Source organism: Apodemus sylvaticus, chromosome 2 (genome assembly GCF_947179515.1).
Source record: "Apodemus sylvaticus chromosome 2, mApoSyl1.1, whole genome shotgun sequence".
NCBI lineage: Eukaryota > Metazoa > Chordata > Mammalia > Rodentia > Muridae > Apodemus > Apodemus sylvaticus.
In genome coordinates this window covers 146871944-146894169 of record NC_067473.1, presented here as the reverse complement: position 1 = coordinate 146894169, position 22226 = coordinate 146871944, and the positions used below count along the sequence as shown (strand labels likewise).

The 22226-nt window shown below is 44.4% G+C and overlaps 2 protein-coding genes across 3 annotated transcripts in view; one reads left to right on the top strand and one right to left on the bottom strand.

The window, feature by feature from the left end:
• The window catches only part of Syn2 (synapsin II), a 138908-nt gene that overhangs the window by 19671 nt on the left and 97011 nt on the right, over window positions 1-22226 (bottom strand). Inside the window, exons 5-10 of the mRNA XM_052174586.1 lie at window positions 19569-19658; window positions 9675-9737; window positions 9178-9320; window positions 2348-2422; window positions 1819-1921; window positions 470-619 (exon numbers count right to left, since the gene is read on the bottom strand). Of these exons, the coding sequence (XP_052030546.1) occupies window positions 470-619; window positions 1819-1921; window positions 2348-2422; window positions 9178-9320; window positions 9675-9737; window positions 19569-19658 (624 nt within the window). The remainder of the gene's footprint in view (window positions 1-469; window positions 620-1818; window positions 1922-2347; window positions 2423-9177; window positions 9321-9674; window positions 9738-19568; window positions 19659-22226) is intronic.
• Window positions 11968-18223, top strand: Timp4 (TIMP metallopeptidase inhibitor 4). Of its 2 annotated transcripts, none has more exons than XM_052174587.1 (5): window positions 11968-12214; window positions 13363-13460; window positions 13885-13999; window positions 16439-16563; window positions 17289-18223. In XM_052174587.1, the coding sequence occupies exons 1-5, from the start codon at window positions 12076-12078 to the stop codon at window positions 17484-17486; spliced, it is 675 nt and encodes a 224-aa protein (XP_052030547.1). In that variant the 5' UTR covers window positions 11968-12075; the 3' UTR covers window positions 17487-18223. The 2 variants fall into 2 exon arrangements, with proteins under 2 accessions (XP_052030547.1, XP_052030548.1); XM_052174588.1 differs by having other exon boundaries at window positions 17308-17406.

Sequence of the window (22226 nt, the reverse complement as noted above, 5' to 3'; positions counted from 1 at the left end):
CAACTGAGAACAGTCACCTTCTCTCAGAGGAACAAAAAGGATTTCTAATTTGAATTTTACTTTGTCAGTCTCCCCGACAACAGGGGACTGACTTTTCCCCCTAAACCAGTAGCCTACTCAGAAAATTGCTACTCCACACATGGATGTCCATCAGAGATCCCCTAGTTCAAAACAAGACACCCTGAGACATAGAAGAAATGGGATGTAGCTCCCTGGAGTCTTCGAGTTCAGGATGAAGATCTAGTACCCTGTCTCTGCCCAGTCCTGGAGCTAATACTGCAGACTGATACAGGGGGGGAGGGCCTCTAAAAGGGAGATAGTTGAAGATAACCCAGAGAGGAAGGAACCAGAGAGAAGGAAGAGAGAGAAGCGTGAATCCCAGCACATATCTGACCTCTTCTTCCTCCTAGAGCCACAGTGTCTGGAACAGAGGCTCATGGCTCTGCTGGGTCTCTTTGCAGTTCCTTACCTGCGGCTGCTGGGTGGTTAAAGGTCTCTGTGGAGACAGGGCAGGAGTCCTGGACAATAGCTGGTTCATCTTGCTGATGACCAGGTCAGTGATGAGTTGTCTGTCCTCCACTTGGTGCTCTCCAATCAGTGGCATGCTACAGTCCATGACCTGGTGGAAGATGTGGCCCAGGTGAGGAAGAAGTCTGGTCCCTCTATACTATGTGGGAGTGGGTACAGTTTAAGTCAGCAGAGTGTGTTGGTTAGCTAGAATGGTGTTCCTCAGCAGACACAGGAACCATTTGTTCCTGCTGCAAACATCTGCCATGACCCCTTTCCTTTCCCTCCTCCTGGACAGGGCTCTGAGATGCTACCTACTGGAATTGGAAAGAAGAAAATATCAAGGAGAGGGCACAGCCTGGGTCTGGAAGCTCACAGGGAGAGGAGCAGGAGGACATGGAAGGGAATGCCTTAAGAGTAGGCCGTTTTCATCCTTTAATGCTTCAGTCTGTCTCCAAACACTCTCTGCTTGTTAAACAGACAGATTCCTGTCCTTGCTCCTGACCAGTACAGTTTCTCTGCTTGCTACTGATCTTGATTCTTCCTGTATCTGAGGTAATGTGTCCTTCCTTTAGGAAACGTCTGCCTTAGGAGACTCAGAGACTTTGGTGGTCCAACTCTCATTTGCAGAGGATAAGCAGGCTTACTGGAGAGGGTGATATGGTTATCTAGACAGCCCCATGCTAAGTAGACTATGGAGTGAATTTTGAATCTAAAACCCACTTTGGCCTCCTGATCCTGGTATTCCAAAACACCAATTCCTTTAGTCCCAGGAAGACTGAGCTCAGTGAGGTGGCAGAGTGGTATTCACACTGCCATAGCTTTCTCTTTAACAGGTGAAAAGAAAGTTAGCCAAGCTTGGTTAGGGGACCAGGCAGAGTAGTACAGTATCTCCAAGGCTAAGAGATGTTCAAAAGAACCACCTGTATCCAGGTGCCCAAGTTGACACTGGTTCACCATAAGCAGACATTCACAGCAGCAAGGGTCCATTTCTTCACTTACTAAAGTGATTAGGTTGGACTGAATAATTCTCAAAGGTGGCTTTCTCAGAATAAACAAATGATACAGTCACTACAATGCCCCTATAACAAGGCAGGCTGGGAACCAGGACCTAGATGTGCTATCTGTTGCTCATTGTAAAGCTTGGCCAACAGTTCTCTACTTGGAGAGGAAGCTTGCTATACAGATCTGGACCTTCATAGCTAGAGGACTCTAAATGTAGTATGGGATGCTCACCCAATGTTTGAACCAAGATTCTGCTCCTAGCCTGGGTGTTCCTACATACTGATCTGTTCACTGGGACAGACTTACCTCAAAAATGTAGTCTTTGCCATCTTTGCCATGCACAGCTTTGACTGCACAGATGTCCAGGCCACCAAACATCTCAGAGCAGGCATCTACCCAGAGCTTGTACCTGGAGGGAATAGAAAGATGTCCTAAGTTTAAAACATTAAGCTCACATCAAACGTACACTTTTGGTAAGGTCTTTTTGCCCCAACCTTTCCCATCCCTCACCTCCATTCATCTTCCCCTTCCTTTATTCTATCAATCACAATCCTTATTTATGGTGCCCCCCCTTCCTGATCCCCTGAACCTATAAGTATTTCTAAGCCTAGACTTAGCCTCGCCTTGTCTTTATGGGAGCTTCTATGGTACATAAGCTTTATCTCTGTGACAGCATTTGATCTGGCCCTGTCTGATCTGGTTTACTGGCTGTCAGAGCATCTGTGCTTTATTATTATTGTCTACACAGAGCTTCCCCCTCTTCAGATGTTGCTTTTTTCTAACATGTCTTTGTTGGCAGCTTCCTTCCTATGTGAAAGGATGGACATCTACTCACCGGTCTGACATGGCAATCTGTTCCAGCATGGCCGAGCCAGTGTTGGTCTTCCAGTTCCCTGAGATGGATGTTCTCCTGAAACAAGTCCCCACCAGGAAAGGACAGGCTGTGAGCCACACCGGTAAAGTGCAGGAGTTCCAAAACTGCAGACCACTGGATCAGCCCTGCATTCCCTACCAGAATTCCCCTGAGAAGCCACAGTCTATCTGTTGGGCCTAGAGTCACCTATGATGCCTATGATTCTCTCAACAAAGGCAGCTCTGGCTCCATGGAGCCTATCCCAATTTATTCAACCAAAGGAGCTCTTGCTCTATTTCAAACCCCTATAAAAAACTACCTATACTTTACTGGTAATCTTAGGTCTACTTAAGACCCTAGTCTTAATAGAATCCTACTAGCCCTCATGAATATCTCCCACAATCATTACCTGGACATTCTTTTAACAGTTACTCTCTGAGGGTCTCTAGAATAGTAGCAGTTTGACCCTGTTGAGTCAGTTTCCCTTTTGGGCTTGTCTAGCTATCAAATAACTGACATACCAAGAACCAACCTTTTCTATGTTGCGCTTCACCCATGAAGTGGTTCTATGCAACCACTTCACAGTTTAAGTAGAGCCAACTAGTTCTGGATAAGTAGGAGTTGGATGGCCAACTTTCTGGATCTTGATTTGCCCTTGACTGGCTGGGTGACCTATAGGTGACTCTACCTCTCCGACCCTGTCTTGACTATGAACACAGGGTTGCCAGGAGGACCAACTGGACAGGCTTAGGTAAAGAGAGTGATTTCTATTGCTTAAGTTATCAGCCTTCACCTGATAACCCAATCAGGAGGGAGGAGGAACCTAGGGGACAGAAATCCTCCTTTTATGATGGAGGCTCAGAGCCGCCACATGCTGTCATTAGCACTCAATGCTATGTGGAGGGTGCTGGTGGCAGCTCCCAGGTGTTTCCTCCATGATGAGCTGATTCCAGACACTAAAAACCCCACAAACACGGCCTTTTCCAGAGCTTTATGGAGATGCAGCAAGTGAACTAATGGGATGTCAATAATCCTCACATGTGAACAACATGAAATACTTTCCAAAGTGCACCTCACTAACCCCACCCAGCCCCTATGGACTGGAGGTGGAATGCTGTCCAGCTTTACAGATAAGGAGAATAAGACTCAGAAGAGTTCTTGCCTGTGACTGCATATTTAGTGAAAACAGATACGAGATTTTTAAAAGTCTAGGAAATTTTGGTTCCTAGCTGGTGATAGGAACCAAGTTGGTTCCAGCATAATATCCTTTCCCATATACCTACTACCAGGCTCAGAAATGAGCCAAGATTCTCTAAAGCTAAATTATACCATGGATCAACAGCACTTAACAGATAGCTACAGAATAGTCCATCTAAGAAATAAGAAATCTGGCTCTCAGAGGCCCAGGAAGCCTCTCAAATCAAGCGCACACAGAGGCCACTAAAGCAATCCTTAACAAAAAAAGAATGAAAGAAAGAAAGAAAGAAAGAAAGAAAGAAAGAAAGAAAGAAAGAAAGAAAGAAAGAAAGAAAGAAAGAAAGAAAGAATTCCTTATTTCTTATCAGACTATAGTGGAATAAAACTAAAAATCAAAAGCAAGAGAAATCATGGAAAATCCACAATTATGCGGCAAATAAACACTTTGGAATGAATATCGGCTCACTGAAGCGATCACAGGAGAAACTAAAAACCTCCTCAACTCAAATGAAATCGAGAGTGCAGCTGGCTAAAAGCTCTGAGGCACAGCTAAGGCAGCTCCGAAAGAAACTCATGGAGCTGAAGTCCTGACATTAAAGCAAACAGACAGACAAAAAACCATCAGCTAGGTCTCAAGTAAATAACTTAATGATGTACCTCAAGACCCCAGGAAAGCAAGAAATCAAACCCAAAATGTAGTAACTGGTAAGAATGGAGATTAGGGTGGAAATTAAGAAAACTGAGACTAAAAGAGTAATAGAACTGCAAATTTAAAACTTGGCTTTTAGGAAAGTACTAAGCAGAAGAAATAGAAGACTCCAAACAACAAAAGTAGACGAAAAGGAAGTCTCGACAAGAGACTCTAGCGATAGTCAGGGGCCATTAGAGAATATGTTGAAAACTTTATTCTACAAAGCTAAAAATTTAGAAAAGTGAATAAATTTCTAAAAGAACATATGGCCAACTAAAATTAAATCAAAAGATATAAATATTGTAAACAGATCTACAACAAGCACATGATTGAAGCAGTAATTAAGTGTAATTAGAAAGAAAAGCAGGGACCAGATGGAGTCACTGCTGACGTCTATAAAGATTTTAAGAAAGACCTGAAATCAATACTTATAAAACTCACAAAAATAGGAAAGAAAGGGTTACTAAAATTTTGATCTCATTATACAAAACCAGGTTGTTATGCCAGGTAAGAACACAACACACAAAAAAGAAAACTTTAGACCAGTTTCACTGATGAATATAGATGCAAAAGTTCTCAACAAAATACTTATAAACCAAATTCAAGAATCCATCAAAAGGACTGGCAAGATGGCTTAGCTGACAAAAGTGCCTGCCACAGAGACTAATGTCCTGAGTTTGAGTCCTAGGTCCCATATGGAAAGAACCGACTCACAGAGTTGTTCTCTGACCTCTGTGCCTACACTGTGGCACACACACATATATACTCAGGCGTGCTATAGCACACACATGCTCACACACATGCAAATGAATACATGCGGTAAAAAAATTTAAAGATACATTACAATGATACATCAGAGTCAAGTTGGTTTCAATCTAGAGATGTAAAATTTTGGTTCATCATACAAAAATATCAAAAATAAAGTTTTAAAAAGCACCATATAAATAGATTTAGTGGCAGAAGAACATAACTATATCAATAGACACAGAGATGGTATTTGATAAAGTTCAACATGATAAAATTCAGAAGGAACTAGAAACTAAAGGAAGACACCTCAGCATAAAAAATGCCACAAGCCTTCCACCACCATTATTCTAAGTGGGGAAAGCTGAGAGCATTCATCTATAGTCTGGAGTAAGACAGGACGCCAACTCTCTCCACCCTTAGTCAACAGAGTGCTCAAAGTCTTAACTAAAACATTAAACAAAACACAAACAAAATAAGATGGGCACAAACAAGACAGGAAGAAGTCAGTAGGTTCATATCTCAGATTATGTGGTCCCATACATAAAAGACCCTATCAACTCCACCAGAAAACTCTTAGATCTGATAAACACATTCAGTAATACAAAGTCAATATATAGAAATCAGCAGCTTCTCTATTAATAACTAACTTGACAAAAATAAGTTAGACAAAATATCTTATTTATAACAGCTTAAATTAAAATAAGATACCTAGAAAAAACTTAATGAAGAAATGTGAGAGACCTCTACAATGAAAACTTTAAGACATTGAAGAAAAGTGTTTAAGAAGACATTAGACTATTGAAAGATCTCCAATAGCCACAGATTGATAACATTGCTAAATATATTACCAAAATTGGTATGTACAGTCAATACAACCCTGTCAAAATTCCAGTAACATTCCTCACAGTAGAAAACAGCAAATCTACTATTCATAAGGAAACAGAAAAGACCTTGAATAACAAAAGAAATCCTAAACAGAAAGACCAGTGCTGGAGGTTCACAATACCTGACCTCGGAAGTATACTACAGAGCCATAGAGATGAAGACAACATGATATTAGCACACAAACAGACATGTAGATCAATGAAACAGAACAGAGGATCCAATTATACCATGGATCAATAGCACTTAACAAACAAACAAAATCATAGGATGCAAAAAACATGCACCATAAAAAGTAATCGTCTTAGATAGATGGTGATGGAAACATGGCATTCCATTAGGAAACTATTAGATGTATGTTTCTCAGGGTTAACAGAAATCTATTTAAAACAGCCCAAAGACTTTAGTATAAAACCTGAAAATTCTAGAGGGAAACAGAGAAAACATAGTCATCAGCAAGAACTTTCTGAAAAGGACTCCAGCAGCTGGGGAAATAACCTAAGAACTGAGAAATGTGATTGTGTGGAATTAAAACAGCTGCTGGGACTAGAAGACGGCTCGGTGGGTAAGGCACTAGGCACCAAGCCTGACAACCTCAGTTTGATCCCCAGAACCCACATGGTGGAAGGAGATAACAGATCCCTGCAAGTTATCTAATGTCTACATGGACACCACACTGTGCACAGTGTCAAAGTTTCTCCACAAACTAAAATTAGAAATATTGAATGGCCCAGTTCTCCTGCTTCTGGATATATACGCCCTAAGTATTTTAAGTACTATGGCAGAGATACCTGCACATCTTCGTTACTACTTCATTACTCTCAACAGGCAGGAAACAGAACAGGTGACTGGATAAAGAGAGCATGGTACATACACAGTAGAATTCTATTTAGCTACAAAGAAAACGTATCATGACATTTGCAGGAAAGTTGATGGAGCTAGGAATTAAGTTAAACAAAGCAACCCAGATTTACACAAACATCACATTCTCTCTAATAGACAGAGTTTGTATTCTAATATTTATATGTGTGTATATTTGCATATGGGGATGGGGTCCCCAATGGAGGATCTGGAGGGTGGTCTGGAGGAGCTGAAGGTTTATAGCCCTATAGGAAGAACAATGATTTGGGCCACCCAGATGCCCTAAGACTCCCAGGGACTGAACCATCAACCAAGGGGCACACATGGTTCCAGCCAAAAATGTGGCAGAGGAAGGCCCTGTTGGGCATCATTGGGAGGAATGGTCCTTGGTCAGGCAAAGGCTCAACAGAGGCCCCAACAAAGGGAAACCTAGGAGGGGGGAGGGAGTGTGTTGGGTGGAGGAACATATATGTGGAGGCAGGGGGAGGGAGGAGGGGCTGAGGGTCTTTGAAGAGGGGGGAAATCAGAAAAGATTTTACCATTGGCAATGTAAATAAAGATGATATTCAATAAAAAAAAGAAATGGGGGGAAAAAAAGAAAGTGGGGTGGGATGAACACCTTTTCATCAAATAGTGCTGTTAGGGGATTTCCAGAGGGGAAGCCTGCCACACCTAACCTTAGCTGTGGCTGGGGCCATTCCTCCTCAGAGCAGGATATAAACACACCCTCAAAACACTAATGGTCCCTTGCAAAGAAAAACACTAGAATTGCCACCCAAAGCTTTTGTAGTTAGCTACTCTTCTTATCTGTCAGAATCGACCTCTATGCCCCTTCTCAGAGATCTGCCTGTCTCTCCTGGCCAGAAATATGCAGTCTTCATCTTTTAACTAATTAAAAAAAAAGTTGTCTTTAATTTCACATAGTTTTAAAGCAGTGCTTAATTCCTCTTTGGAAGCAGGAAAATGATAAACAGTTACAAACATTTTGAAAGCAAGAATCTAATCGATAAAGGTAAAAAACAAAAAACAAAAAAAAACCAAAAAAACAAAAAACAAATTCTAGACCAGTAGTAGATCCTAAGATAGAGCATGTGCTTAGCGTGTAAAAGATCCTGGATTCATTTCCCAGTTCCCCAACACCATACATATGTGGGTATGCATGCACACACACACACACACACAGAAAGAGAGAGAGAGACAGAGACAGAGACAGAGAAAGACAGAGAAAGACAGAGAAAGACAGAGAAAGACAGAGAAAGACAGAGATGGAGAGGAACAAAGACAGAGAGACACAGAGACCACAAATCAGAAGGACACCCCCCCCCCATGCCTCAGTTTTCTTCTAGGGCGTCCTACTGCCATACAAGGTAAAAAATAGCAATTTCACCATTCTGCCACAAGAAACTCACCCTAGAGAGGAGCAGGCTTTGGTGGGAAGGACTAAAGTGTGGAGCAGGTATGGAAAGGAGTGCAGGGAAGGAGCACTCCCCACCCTCCACCAAGGACAAAAAGGGGGCAAGGGGGACAGTGGAAGCCAAGGGTATGGCTAAGGGACAGGAAGGCACTCGACTTCATGTGTCTTAAGTGGCAAAAATCAAATTCATGTATTTATAATGTCCTTTATTTATAAAGAAAATGTCAGATCTTAACCAACTTTTAAAAAGGCCAAGGATTAATCTCTTAAACTAGAGCTGCACACTGTCTGCATGTGCAGGAGAGAAGGCCAGGCAAGCCCTGAAGTCGTTGTCTTCCTGACATCTACGCCTTTCCCTGCAGATGCAGCTATGTGAAGCAGCTCTCCACTCGTGGGAAAGCAAGGCTGACGGTGATTGACAGCATTTCCAAGGCTACGTGTTTAGCTCAGCTGCTTCTGTGCTCCCACTGTCTGTGGAGCATACAGATCCCTCTGGTAGTATGAAATGTGTAGTGTGTGTAATGGATAAAACGAAGTACACAGGGTCACAAGGTGCACAATCCACGTTTTAAAAATTATTAAAATAGGCCTTTCTGTGAACGTGATGTAGTGGTAAGCTTAATGTCTGCCTTCTTTTTTAGAAGAGTAAGACAGGTTGATTTAACTGGCATTTGCCATAACCTATATGACAGTATGATCCAAGAATACTTATGACCACAGTTAATGAAAAGGCCCATATACTGCCACTATGGTAATCTAAAGTCTTTGTTCCTGTCAGTAGGCAAAGTAAAGTCTAATTTGAGACTAATGAAATTAGCTATAATTTTCCTTCGCAGACTATGCCTCTGTCTTGTCAAAAATTCAGGCTAAGAAGCCTGACTTAGAGGCATCCTTTCCCTCCTACCACCTTATGGATCTGATGAGGTTAAACTGAGGCTGCTGGGGGCAAATGGACCTGCTGAACACGCTGACACACGTGCACGTGCACGCACGCACACACACACACACACACACACTCACATGTAAGCCTTATAGTTGTTGCCAATCTTCTGAACCCGGATGTCATACTTGGCGTCAATGAAGGGTTCTGCTGTGGCATAGGTTTGGGTGAGGGCCACCACACTGGCAATGTCCTGGAAGTCATAGTGATTTTCCACTTTGACCTAATGGTAATGTAAGGCAGACAAGAAGGGTAAAATGTACATTCAGTCACTGAGAAATCATGGGTACATGGAGGCTCCAAGCCAATCACACAGTTTTGATAGTGGCAAAACTGAGCATCCCATCTCCCCAGCAATTCCATTATGTCCAGGATCATAGTTGTTGCAAAAGATCTAAGGGGTCAACTGGGTTGCTTGTACTCTTCATTGTATAATTGGGTAAAACCCATGGCTGTCAAGGGACTTGGTCCAGTCCTTGGGGAGAATCCACTACCACAGGAAAATAGTCTACAAATGGTCTTACTGATAAAAGCCCTCTTTGATTCAGCCCAGCCCACCACAGTCGTCCTGCCTTACCTTGCCCATGCCTGAGTGAGCATGGCCGATCTTCACCACCACAGGGAATGTAGGAAGTGTAAGCTGAGAGGAGAAAAGGAAGACATGGACTGGTCAGTAAGTCCTTTCTCTTTGGAATCCTAAAATGTTTTCCTTGGGAACATCCTTTAAAGAACCAGTGTAGGAGCTAGAGATACTCCATGGTTGAGACAGCTTACAGCTCTCGGAGAGGACCTGGGCTTAGTTCTCAGCACCTATACCAGTGTCTCAGAACCATCTACAACTCCAGCTCCAGGGCATTTGACACCTTCTGGCCTCTGCAGACACCTGCATGCACATGATGCATTCAAACTCATACATCCATATGTATATCTCTACACAAATTGGAAAAAATAAATCTTTGATGAATTTGTCAAAATACATGGCATGAAATTTTTGGATAATTAATAAAAATATTGAAATAAAATAATTAGTACACCCTACTTGTTTTATGCATGGAACCCATAGAATGACAGCAGCGTTCCCAAGGTTACACAGTAGGCTAGAAGCAGAGCTTCCAATCTGATGCACTACATCTCTCTGTTTCTGTTTTCTGCATTAGATAACCCTGGCAAGGCCCCTCACAGCTAAGGAAATTTCTGTTCTTTTTGTTTTTTAATTCACGAAAAATTAAATTTTGCTGTCTATAAACTGCACTGTCATAAACCAGAAATGTTAGGAAATGCATGTTGAGTACCTAAACGTCCATTTGAAACATGCACCTCTGACCCCTCCCCATCAAGTGCCATCTTCCCAGTGCTGACCCTGTCCTCTTCCTCTGTCACATTCTTCACTCATTGCCAGCATCAGACTCAGGACCAAACAGACTTAGACTGCTGAGGCCTATCTCTGTCCAGTTCAGGGTTTGAAAGAGTTGACAGAGTTTGACATGTTTACCCTTGGGAGATATCCTTAAAAAAGTCAACTCTTTCTCAAAGTAGCCCAGTTTTATCAGAGGAATAAGATTTAAAGGAAGATGGACCCTCCAAAGGCGGGATTTTGAGCTGCAACAAAATGCAGGCAGAAGTAGCGCAGGACCAGGGCAGGGTGGGGAGAGCCCTGGAAGCCACACTAGCAGGTTCTCTCCACCACTGATCGTCTGCAAGTCACTTCATGGCACTGAGCCTCTCAGTCTTCACATCTGCCAAGTGACAAGGTCGAGCTGATGTCACCCCTCCAAGTGACAACTCTTGGTCTGAGCACTGACATCAGCCTGGCCCTGTCTCCCTCCTCTCTGACGTCATTCTCTTCTGAGTCGGTTCTTTTCAAACATCACTATCAAATGTAAAATGAAGAGAGGGATAAATTGTATAGTTCAGTCCTATTTTATGGAGAAAAGAGTTAGAACCCGGAGAGGCAACGATCACTAACAGACCCAATGGCAGTCAGAATCAGGACCCAGCCTCCTACCCTCCCCAGGCAGTCATTCCACGAACTTCTTTTCATTCAAATTCTTGGAGCACTGTGCAGACAAACAGTGGACAAGGCTTGGGTCACAATGAGTGCCTGGCTTGTTTGCTAAGCGGCTCCACCTTCTGCAACATGACAGTCTCCAGAGAGCAATGATATGCAGTGGGAGCTCTGAGCTCCAAAGTTTGCCCTGAGCTACAGGACACCTACCTCTCTTTTAGCTCCATGGAAAGAACTGCCCCGCAACTCTCTGTAGTCTGACCAGCACACTAACTGTGAGAAAGGGTTTGAAAGCACTGGCTACTTTCTCTGACATCCTTCCCCACCCCCACCCCACTACCCCCACCCTCCACCCCTGGCTGACAGCGCCAAGACACACACACCCCAACTTTCTCTGTCCTGTTCCCTGTTTGCTGTTGCTTTGGAGCCTCGTAAATAGGGCATTGAAAACACTTCCTGCAGCTGAAAGAAACCCTGAGTAGCCTGTCTCATTCCCAGTATGCAGCTCAGCGAGGGGTCCGTCCTCCTCTGTCACTGTCTCTTTTGCCTGTTGTAATTCCGTCTGCCTCTGACTTGGCCTGTGTCTCTTTGTGTCTACGCCTCCCTTCACTTGCTCTTGCTCTCAGTGCTGGAGCCCCACTCCCTCATCTTTCTGTCTTTTCTAAGTCTCTTCTCTGGTTTTTGCTTTTATCTCTGTGCCCCTAACGCAGAATCTTCTACTTCCAGGCTCTTTTCGGAATCTGCAGGTTTCCCTCTGCATTGACTGGGTCTGTTGGTCTGGTCAGGAGGGCCTCGGGTCCTGCGGCTGTGGGTGGCCTGGTGCCAAAGGAGGGTGGAGCCCATGGGGGGCGGGATTGGCTCTAAAGCCACCTCATAAAGACCGGGGCTTCACGAAGCTTTCTGGAGGAGTCCTGGAGGGGCTGTTTGTTGCGACAGGCAGACCCCACGAGCTCAGCTGGGGCTCTGCAGTGTCATGCCCTGGAGTCCCCTGGCTGCGCTGAGCTGGGCGCTGGTGCTGAGGCTGCTGGCTTTGCTGTGGCCCCCTGGACAGGGTGAGGCGTGCAGCTGCGCGCCTGCGCACCCCCAGCAGCACGTCTGCCACTCCGCGCTAGGTGAGTCCGTGGCCTGTGAGTACCACAGCAGGGGTTGGCAGTGGGAAAAGTAGTGTTGGCAGAACTTTAGACCTGGAGTCTGAGGGAAGGGCTGGAACTCAAATCATGTATGGGTGCCTCTTTGTGGCAGCTGATGGGTCAGAAAAGGCTATTGCTTTATTGACCTTGGAAGTGCAAAGCCTGATTTGTAAAAGTATTCTATCAGGGACCTCTAGAGTAGTTCTATCAGCTCAGCTTGGTAGGACCTAGCTGTCTCTGGAGCTTTCAAGTAATTTCCAGAACTCCTGGATGGAAGGGGCGTTTGCATTGTTACACCTGTCTCCCCACCTGCAGCTGAGGTTGCCAAGGCGCCCTCCACAGGACACACCTTTCTTCCTTTCTCTTCCCTTGCCTGGATACCCTTCTCTCACAACTTTAATTTTCTAGCAACTACTATTCACCCTTCATTTTCTGAAGGCTTCTTGATTCTTTGTTGTTCCCTATTTGTGGTAGGTGCTGCTATTTTTTTATTTTAAAGGTATTCTCCATTAGATCAAGACTTCTACAGGGTAGGGGCCCTTTCGATGAGCCTTGTGCCTAGTACAAGCTGAGGCAGAGAGGAAGAACTTTTTTAAAAAAGATTTCCCAGCACTGGGGCTGTAGCTCAATGATAGAGCTGCATGCATGAGGTTCAGTCTTCAACACTGAAAAATAAAATAAAATAAAATACAAACAGTTCTTGATTAGATGGAAAGAGATTTGTCTCCTCAATAGACAAGTGGGACGTTTACAAATTCGATGAACATTTGTGACTGTCACTTTTGGTGGGCTATTATGAGGTTCTAAGATGAACTGACAGAGAGTCCCATGCCAATTGCCTTGAAGGGACTCCTACTCTCACCTCTCCCAGGGCTATGGAAAACTTGTACTCTGGAAATCAGTGGGTTAAAAGGCCAAAAGAATACAGTGTGAGGCCCTAACAGTCCTGTTGGCTTAAAGCTGGCAACTACTGCAGAGCAAACTCCAAGTCCCTTCTCTCAAATGCACCATACTGCTAAGAACCCAAGATACCTGAACCAAGAATTTCCTGGACACTCAGAGGGCCCCAGACCATCCAGATCTCAGATAGCATACTCCTACAGTGCTGAACTTTCCCTTTTTCTGTGCAGTGATACGGGCCAAAATATCCAGCGAGAAGGTAGTCCCTGCCAGCGAAGACCCTGCTGACACTCAAAAAATGATCCGGTATGAAATCAAACAGATAAAGGTACATGAAGGCAGGACAAAGGCTGAACCATAATGGGCTGATAAAGGGATGGGGTTTGTGCTATGGGAGGGGTGAAACTGGTGAGAGTCAGGCAATGGACTCTGGTCTCCTTATAAAGGTAGAATATGCGCTGGTAAGGGCAGGGCCCACAGGAACCAAGTGACTGTTCAGGATAGGGACTTCCTATCTATCCTGTCCTACAGGTCTCCATCCATGGGACCTCCCCATCTCCCTGGGATAAGTCAAGGTGTAGACTTGAGTGAATGAATTAGTGAATGAATGAATGAAAGCCATCAAGGTCATCTGTGCCCCAAGCCTGAATTCGAGCTTTGTTTAACGTTTGGGTAGAAATGAGCATCTTCTAACCTGCTGCTGTGCCATTACACTCCTGACCCAGTGCTGCCCTTCCGTAACTGCCTTTCAGATGTTTAAAGGGTTTGAGAAGGCCAAGGATATTCAATATGTCTACACACCATTCGACTCTTCCCTCTGTGGGGTGAAACTAGAAACCAACAGTCAGAAGCAGTATCTTTTGACTGGTAAGTTGAGGGGCTAAACAGAGTTGTGGTCGTGACCATGGCCTTTTGGTGAGGAGGAACAATTTACTCCCTTTCAAAACAAGGGAGTCCCTGCTACAGTGATCTTGGCTACCACTCCACTATGCTAAGGACAGGCTGCTCTGCTAACCTAGGACAGCTAGTTCCATTTTGAAAGTTTTATGGTATAAGATTTTTGGTATCTTGAACCCAAAAACCTCTCTGGAAAGTGTTTTCTGTGTGTTTATCTTGCCCCGTGCATAAGCTCGATCTTGCAGTTCCATCTCCATGAGCCTGCTGCTGGGTCAGCCTCCTCCATACTGAACTGTATGAAGAAAAGGAAATCAGCCACCCATCTAATATACCCAAGAATATGATCTGGGAATAAATGAATAAAATATTAAAGTATTTTTGGAATTCAAGAAACGAGGTGCTGGTATAGCTATAAACAAGCCAGGAAGCTCCACTGTTTGAGTAGGCTCCATAATGGCCTACGAGATGGAAAATAAAACCCACAGCCCACAGGGAGACTAGGGAGGAGTTCTACTATCCATGGAGCCAGCAGATGGCCACACTGCCAGGCCTTGGGTAGAAGAATGGAGATTCAGGAGTAGGTCATAGTCTTCAATGAGTCCATAGTCCAGACATGTCTCCTGAAGAGTGACAGGAACCAGATGACACAATGAAATGGGCTTATTGGCCCCTAGTACCAGAAGGATGTGGGGCAAACCACTGTACCCCGCAGTTTCCTTGTAAGCAGATCAGTCCCTTTACATCTCCCCATCCCTTTCTTGAGCAACCCCTTTGTGTTTCTCATTCTCACTGAGGCACTGAGTTCTGTCAGGGAAAAGAGAACACAAGGTTTCTGTCCTCAAGGAGGTCAGGAATAACCAGAGGTTGGGACATGCAAGAAAACATAACTCTGCAAAACAGTATTAATGGTGCCCATGCCTTCAGGAGAAGGGATTGATTGGTAAAACCCTTCATTGATAGGTTATGCCATGACATTGTAGCCTTTCCTTTGTCACTTATCAGTGACATGGCACCTTGCTTCTTTCTCCTGTGAGCTGAAATGGACTACCTGTAGTTGCAGTGTATGTGGCTGTCCTCCTGCTTTTGTGTAAGACAGCCCCAGTGTCCAGAGGCCCGTGTCCTTGGTTGACAGTGAATTTCCACTCATCCCTTCAAGACAGCTTCCTTTACCCACCCTCTTCTGCACTTTGTTCTTATATCTGGGCACTTACATTCCAGTAACCAATGCCCACTTTCTGTGTACCCTCCTAAAGGGCAGAGATACTGCCATTGATTTCTGCATCTGGTACTAGGGCAAGCAGCTGCTTAGTGAATAAATGGATGAGAGTCCAAGTTCAAGGAATGGCGAGGGATGGCTGTGAGGAAAAGATGTATTAAAAAGATCTATGGGGCCGGTGAAGTGGCTCTGTGGTTAAGAGCACGGACTGCTCTTTTAGAGGATTCAGTTCAATTCCTAGCACCCTCATGGGGGCTCACAACTTCTATGCTGCTTAAGAGAAAGATCTATGAAAGATAGAAGGAACTTGACAAGTTGTTTCTTTAAGGCACATTCCTATGGGTAAATACCGAGATAGCTATCCAGTGGGACAAGAGAGGCTAGAATGGATATTAGAAAGGGGTGGACATCTTTTGTGGGCCTACAACTGTATCAAGAACTCTATATATTCTCTTGTTTAATCTCAGCAACAGCTTTATCATTCCCACCCTCCATCTGAAAGTTGCTGTGACCTTCTTTAAGGTTAAGGCAGCTGGTACATAAACAGAGACGTCTGCCCCTCCTCTGCTAGGGATCTAGCTCAGTCTCTCTCACAAGCTAAGCATGTGCTCTGTTACTCAGCTGCATTCCCAACCCTGCAGTTAGTCATTTTGTTGTCCTTTTTTTTTTTTGTTTTTTTTTTATGTGTTCCTTTTGTTTGTTTCTCTAAGGAAGGGTCTTGCTATGAAGCCCAGGCTGACCTCAAGCTTTGATCCTCTTGCCTCAGTCTCCTGATGGCTAAGGTTACATGTGCCACCAGATGATGACCTGCAGACTGATTTTAAATCCCACCTTCTTTCGGTTCCATGCTAAAGGAAAAGACCTTCAACAGATCTCATAATTCTGCCTTGTACAGATACCATGCATAGTCTTTGCTTTAAAGGTTACAGGGATTTGTCTGAGTCCTAAACTGTCACTGCTGTCATTAAAGCCATTTGAGACTGGAGTGGAATTTTCCCTGTGTCGTACAGTGTGTGTTTAGTACACATAGGGCATGATTTCAGAACACGTGTGCACACATCCACACATACACAACAGAAAGAAAGAAAAGATAGACCATTATAAAAATTGCTCTTCTGATCTGTTTAATGACTGGGACCCTTGGGGGCCCTAAGCAGTCTCCTGATTTGACTCCTTTCTCTCTCTCCACAAAGGCCAGATTCTCAGTGATGGAAAAGTCTTCATCCATCTGTGCAACTACATTGAACCCTGGGAAGACCTGTCCTTGGTGCAGAGGGAGAGCCTGAATCATCACTACCTCCAGAACTGCGGCTGCCAAGTAAGGGAACATCCATTTCTGAGGTCGCTTGTAGGTGAGGGACAAGTTTAGAGCCTTAGGGTCTTGTCCTTCACATATTCCTCCATACACATACATTAACTCACTTCCTATACTTACGTTGTGCCTGGGAAGTTGGGGGTAGGAAAGCAGAGTCCACAGTACCTTGCCTCAAAGTACTTGAGGTAAGTACTCTGGGATACCGGCCATCACATGTGGCAGACTGAACTGATACTAAACCACCTTTAAAGAAAATCTAAGCCAGCTGTAGGGTACATTCCTATAATGGCAGTACTTGAGAGGCTGGGGCAGAAAGGAGGATTCCAAGTTTGAGTTCAACTTGGGCAACATAGTAAGACAGTGTCTTTAAAAAAAAAAACAAAAAACAATAAAAGAAAGAAAAAAAAAACAAGGAAAGGAAGCACGGAAAGACAGAGTACTCTTCCAGGCCCTGTAATAATTAACTTATTTTCAAATTTTAATTTAGACTATAACAAATTTGTGAAGAACCAAGATTTTCAGTTGAAGGTAAAGAAAGATAGGGCCTATGAAGGCTGAATCTGTGTGACAACAGGAAGATAATAGTGTTTACAAGGAGAGGGAGGATAGCTCAGGAGGAGGCTTGGGACTGGGAAAAGCAAAGGCAGTGGCCGTGAGGACACAGGAGTGTGGGAGGCAGCAATAGAGAGGGCATTCTATTCACTTTGATATTGTGTGGCCACGACTAGATCACCACGTGCTATGCAGTGCCGTGTGCCATCTCTGCCCCCAATGAGTGCCTCTGGACGGACTGGCTGCTGGAACGGAAGCTCTATGGGTACCAGGCCCAGCACTATGTCTGCATGAAGCATGTTGGTGGCATCTGCAGCTGGTACCGAGGCCACCTACACCTCCGGAAGGAGTACGTTGATATCATCCAGCCTTAGTAGGGACCAGTAACCACATCCTTGGAAGAGTTCTGAAGACCAAGCCAGTTCTCTGTGGTACTTTGACCATCACCACCCGCCATGCTGCTGCCAGATAGTGGGAAATGACAAGTGGATGGCCTGGCCAGCAAAATGGAGGCTGTGGGGCATGTGACAGCTTGTATCTGCTGTTCACATCCCCAGCTCACAACCTGTCAAGGGTTGGAAAGGTAGTATGACTTATCTGCCTTGCCTTCAGCCCCTCTCCTCTGTCTCCCAAACCTTGTTAGTCTAGCTTATACCTATTACTGAAAGTTTTTATTCTGGCTTTGTTTAACTGGCTTTTCTTAGCGCATGTGATAAGGGAGAAGCTGTGACTGTCATAACATGGTTCAGCCTTGCCATGTATGCTATGGAAGGAGGGCCGACTGTATCCCGAGTGGGCTGGTTGGCTAAGATGAAAAGAATACACTAAAGCTCTGTATCTCCTACTCCCACTGTCTTGACTTAGCCTAATCCTCTGACACACTTTCATCTGCTTGAAGGACACAGTGGGAGCTAAACAGCCCACTCTTCCTCATGTCCTGCAAGTCTCCAGATACTTTTGCTGGCAGAAGGTCTGGCCTAGTTGGCATACATCTTTGGAAAAGAAAACTTACATACTAGAACAAGCATTTTTCCCTCCAGGTTAAATATCTCTATTGCTTTCTGTTGGTGTCTGGGGACTTCTCTTCAGCTCCTTTAGGTTGCTAATGTTTTTGTTCCTACTTTAGAATTTTGTTTTTAAACAAAACAAAACCAAAAAAAGGTGAAATACCAACAAAGGTGCCCCCCCCCCATCATGATCTTCCTCATCATGGTCTTTTCCTGAGGCCAAGTTTCAGTAGCAGCTGGGAGGGAAATAATGCAGAAAAGATGCTAGTGTGGAATACACCTTTCCCTTGCTTCAAGCTTCTTCAGTGGCTTTCCCTGCGAGGTGTTGCAGGGGGGAAAAGCCAGCTGTGATCCTGAGAGTATTTCTACTCCAGCTCAGTCCTCTTACCACTGTGTCTTAGACTCTAGCTGCCAGTCCCTTGAAGGCTTCTCAGCTCCTCTCTAAGTCTTCCTGGTTTGTCAACATGAAAAAACACTAACAGTGGCCTCTATGGTTTATTGCATCATAGAGCTCAATGTCCTCAAAACCTTTTCCTGGGGAAGCTAGTAGAGATTACCTGTTCTTTTCCACAGATCAGGACTTGTTTTCACTTTTGATATGTGGTCAACAGGAAAGCAGGGCCATCTATGCTGTGCTGGGAGAAGGAGCTGGATTTAAATACAATGACAGAGATCTTTTTTGGAAGAAGTGGGACAGGACCAAATATGATCTCTGTCTCAGAACATAGCACTTCAAAGGCTTTGGCAGTGAGACTCCAAGTGGGATCGTTCAGTAAAAACCCACACCATCCTTGGGCAGAGGGTGTGCAGATGGAGAGGACGATGGAAAGTAGCTTCCAGTTGCTCAATATGAAGCATCCTCACAACCTTCAAGCAACCATTTTTCTTTTCCTTCTGACTTCTGGGGGCACACACCCAGGAGGCATAGGATCAGTTCTGCCTTGTCAATTTGGAGGTGGCTAAGGAAATGGAAGCCTAGTGAAGAATAACAGAAGCTTTTACCTCAGGAGTCTCCACAACTACCAGAAGGCTATTACCTGAGGAATCTCTTTAAAATTGTGTGTACGCTGTATTAGATAGCCTTGTCAAGGGCAGCTATGCCCACTTGGCATGGTTGGGAAACTTGACATATGGTGAGGGAATATAACATGCGCAGTGACACAAGGCAAAGCCAGAGCTACACTCAAAACTCATGAAACGCCAAGCTGTTGGTTCACAGATTTGTTACTCTCTCACATTAAAATCCCTTTGTTTCTGATTTTTTTCTACTCTGTCCCCAGAATTGGAAAACAAAAAGCTGTTGGCTAGAATCTAGCTACGTTGGCTGCTCTAAGCAGTTCCACAGCTACCTGACATGTTGGGCCTGAGGTGCTGAGGCTCTTGTCAGACCTCTAGAGTCACCATGTGGCTAAGGTAGAAACAGCAGAGTCAAAGCTCCACTCCACCTACCATCTCTCGGTGATTGGGGTAGTATGTCTGCTCAATGAGTGGGAATTTCTCCCCTCCCAGTGTCTTGAAGATGGCCACCATCTGAGCAAACTGCAAAAGACAAGAAAGAATTACAATGTATCCTCAACTTCTGGAACAGACAAAACATCAATTCATCGAATAAATAGAGCATTTTCTCTGTAGAAGGTACTGTGTTAAAGGTACTGGCAATACAGAATAAGGGAAGGTAAATGCAATTTCTCTTCAAGGACGTATGCTTTCGTTAGGGATCGGAAAGAGAGAGCTAGCATTCATTGAAGGCCTACTTACATTAATGGTTTCCACATAATCTCTTTTCAAATTGACAATGAGAAGAGGTAGGGAACTTCACTTGACTCACAGAACTGGAGCAGGGAGAGTGGTACACACACACACACACACACATACATACATAAATACATACACACACACACACACACACACACACACGTAATCACAACACTCCGTGGAGGCAGGAGGATGATGCAGTCTTGACTTCATAGTGAGCTCCAGGTCATTGTTTTGGGCTATATGGTAAAATCTTGTCTTGAGAAAAAAAATAATAATAGAACTAAAGAGATGTGAAGCAAGGATTGAAACTTGAGTCTCTAACTCCAAACACATGCCCTTCTAAGTAACAGAGCACGATAAAACTAAAGAGGTAACATGCCAGGCAAAGAAACAAATAACTCTCTCCTGTGTGCTATATGGACCCACCAGAGTCTGCACAAGAGGTGTCATGAATGAGGCTGTTCTTCAGGAAGAATGGCGGGCCAATGGTAAGACATACGGATCATCTTCCTGGCACTGACTTACTGGATTTATAAGGACTGACCTTACTTGACCCCTTTATATGTGGTACAATGAGAAATGGCTAGGTTCAAATATTCAGCATTGGGGCTAGAAGGCTTCTGGAACACCTGCAGTACTCCTTAACCTTTGACAAACAAAAACAACTAAGAACAGAGAGGTCAGCTACCCAAGGTCACACTCTCCAGCCAGGTTCACTGCCAGGTTCTTCATTCAATCCTTGCACTATCTACTTTTCTGATTCTACAGAGATAATGCTTTTCTCACAGGAAGCAGAGGACTTTTCCAGTAAGTCCACCTCTGTCCCATAATGCCAAGCCCAGTGCATGGGCAGCAGGGGAAACCTAGCATCTTTTCTCTAGTGGGATAAGTTCAGGCTCCAAACCATTAATAGCTTGGTCAGATACAAGGGAAAAGTTGGATCAAACCTGTCCTCTACTCCTCAGGGACAGGAAAGCTAGGACCTTTTAACAAAGTTTAGGTGATAGCCATTCTCCGTAAGGGTATCAGTGTATGTGCTAAGCAGGAGGGTCATTAGCAAAGCAGAGCCTTCTGGTGGAGTTTCCTCTTAACTCAACAGTAGCCTTTGGACAAAAGGCCCATCCTTTCCAGGCTCCCTCTTTAGATATGAGCAGAGAAGTGCCAGTTCCATCTGCTCCCCACGCTGTGCATCAGAAATAACATCTTTTACTGTATTTCCCCCTAAACATCAGATCATGCTCCTTTTGTTTGGTGAAGATTCTATTAAAATGCAGGGAAACATGGGCCTTTTGGGACTGAAACCTTCAGGAATGTGGAACTAGTATCCTTAGCGTTCCAAGACTTCTTTTAGGACCCAGTCTTCATCACAGTATTGATGAAAGAGACCAGACAGATTCCACACAGATCTCCTGTTTTACACGTGAGGAGACTTCAGCTGAAGTCTCAGAACATGTGGTACTGAGGCCATATTGGGAGACTGCCCAGGTTCCTTTGTTCCTTGCCCACTGCATCCTTCATTTCCCTTCTCATCCATGGATTCTTCAATTTGTTCTGACTGTCCAAACTGACCCTCAGTCTGCTCCTTCATTCTACAACTCCACCTACTTCACTCGACCTTCAGACCTACCTGCCTACCTGGGCCTGGCAGGATTCCGTTTCTGCCCAGGCTTCTAAGGCTCTCCAGCATCCCCAGGGAACTGATGCCAGCTCTGCCTAAAGACCTCTGTCCTGCTGCAGCCCACACCCTGGCATGGCACCAAGACATGTGGGGCCCTATCTTCCCTATGTGTGGGTGAGTTACACAGACAACCACACAGATGCCAGGAAGGCCTCCGGCAGACTCCCAGAGCCCTGGAACAGCCAAGACTAAAATGACAGCCAGTTCCCAGGCTACAGTTGGGTCCCTGAGAACTCACTCTACCCTCCCCACTCCATCCCCTGTCTGATTAATATACTGGGTTTGGCATTAAGCCTCTAACTCCCTGGAAACTTAGATTAAGTCTCAAGTACACAGTTACCAATTAAACAAAGGTAATATCTGATAAGGGCTATTTCCTCTATGCCTACCAAAAAAAAAAAAAAAAGAAAGAAAAGAATCTAAGAGCTGGTATGTTGTTGGCAGTGACTAGAAAGATGCTTATTTAAACCACTTATCTAATGAGTCAAATAATTCATTGAAGAAATGGGGTTTCAGGTTCTATTTGAATAATGTTATCTCTGTCTTTCTTAGATATTAAATGCTATAGTTCAACCCTGGTCCATCAGTCTCTAAGGAACCAAGAATACAGATACAACTGGAACAATCAGGGATGGTGGCATTTTTGCTTTCTCTGGACCGTTGTTTTCACT

Coding starts and splice junctions, on each gene's coding strand:
- Timp4 (XM_052174587.1), top strand. CDS start 12,076: ATGCCCTGGAGTCCCCTGGCTGCGCTGAGCTGGGCGCTGGTGCTGAGG. Junction 13,461..13,884: donor ATGAAATCAAACAGATAAAG/GTACATGAAGGC, acceptor ACTGCCTTTCAG/ATGTTTAAAGGGTTTGAGAA. Junction 16,564..17,288: donor TCCAGAACTGCGGCTGCCAA/GTAAGGGAACAT, acceptor GGCCACGACTAG/ATCACCACGTGCTATGCAGT.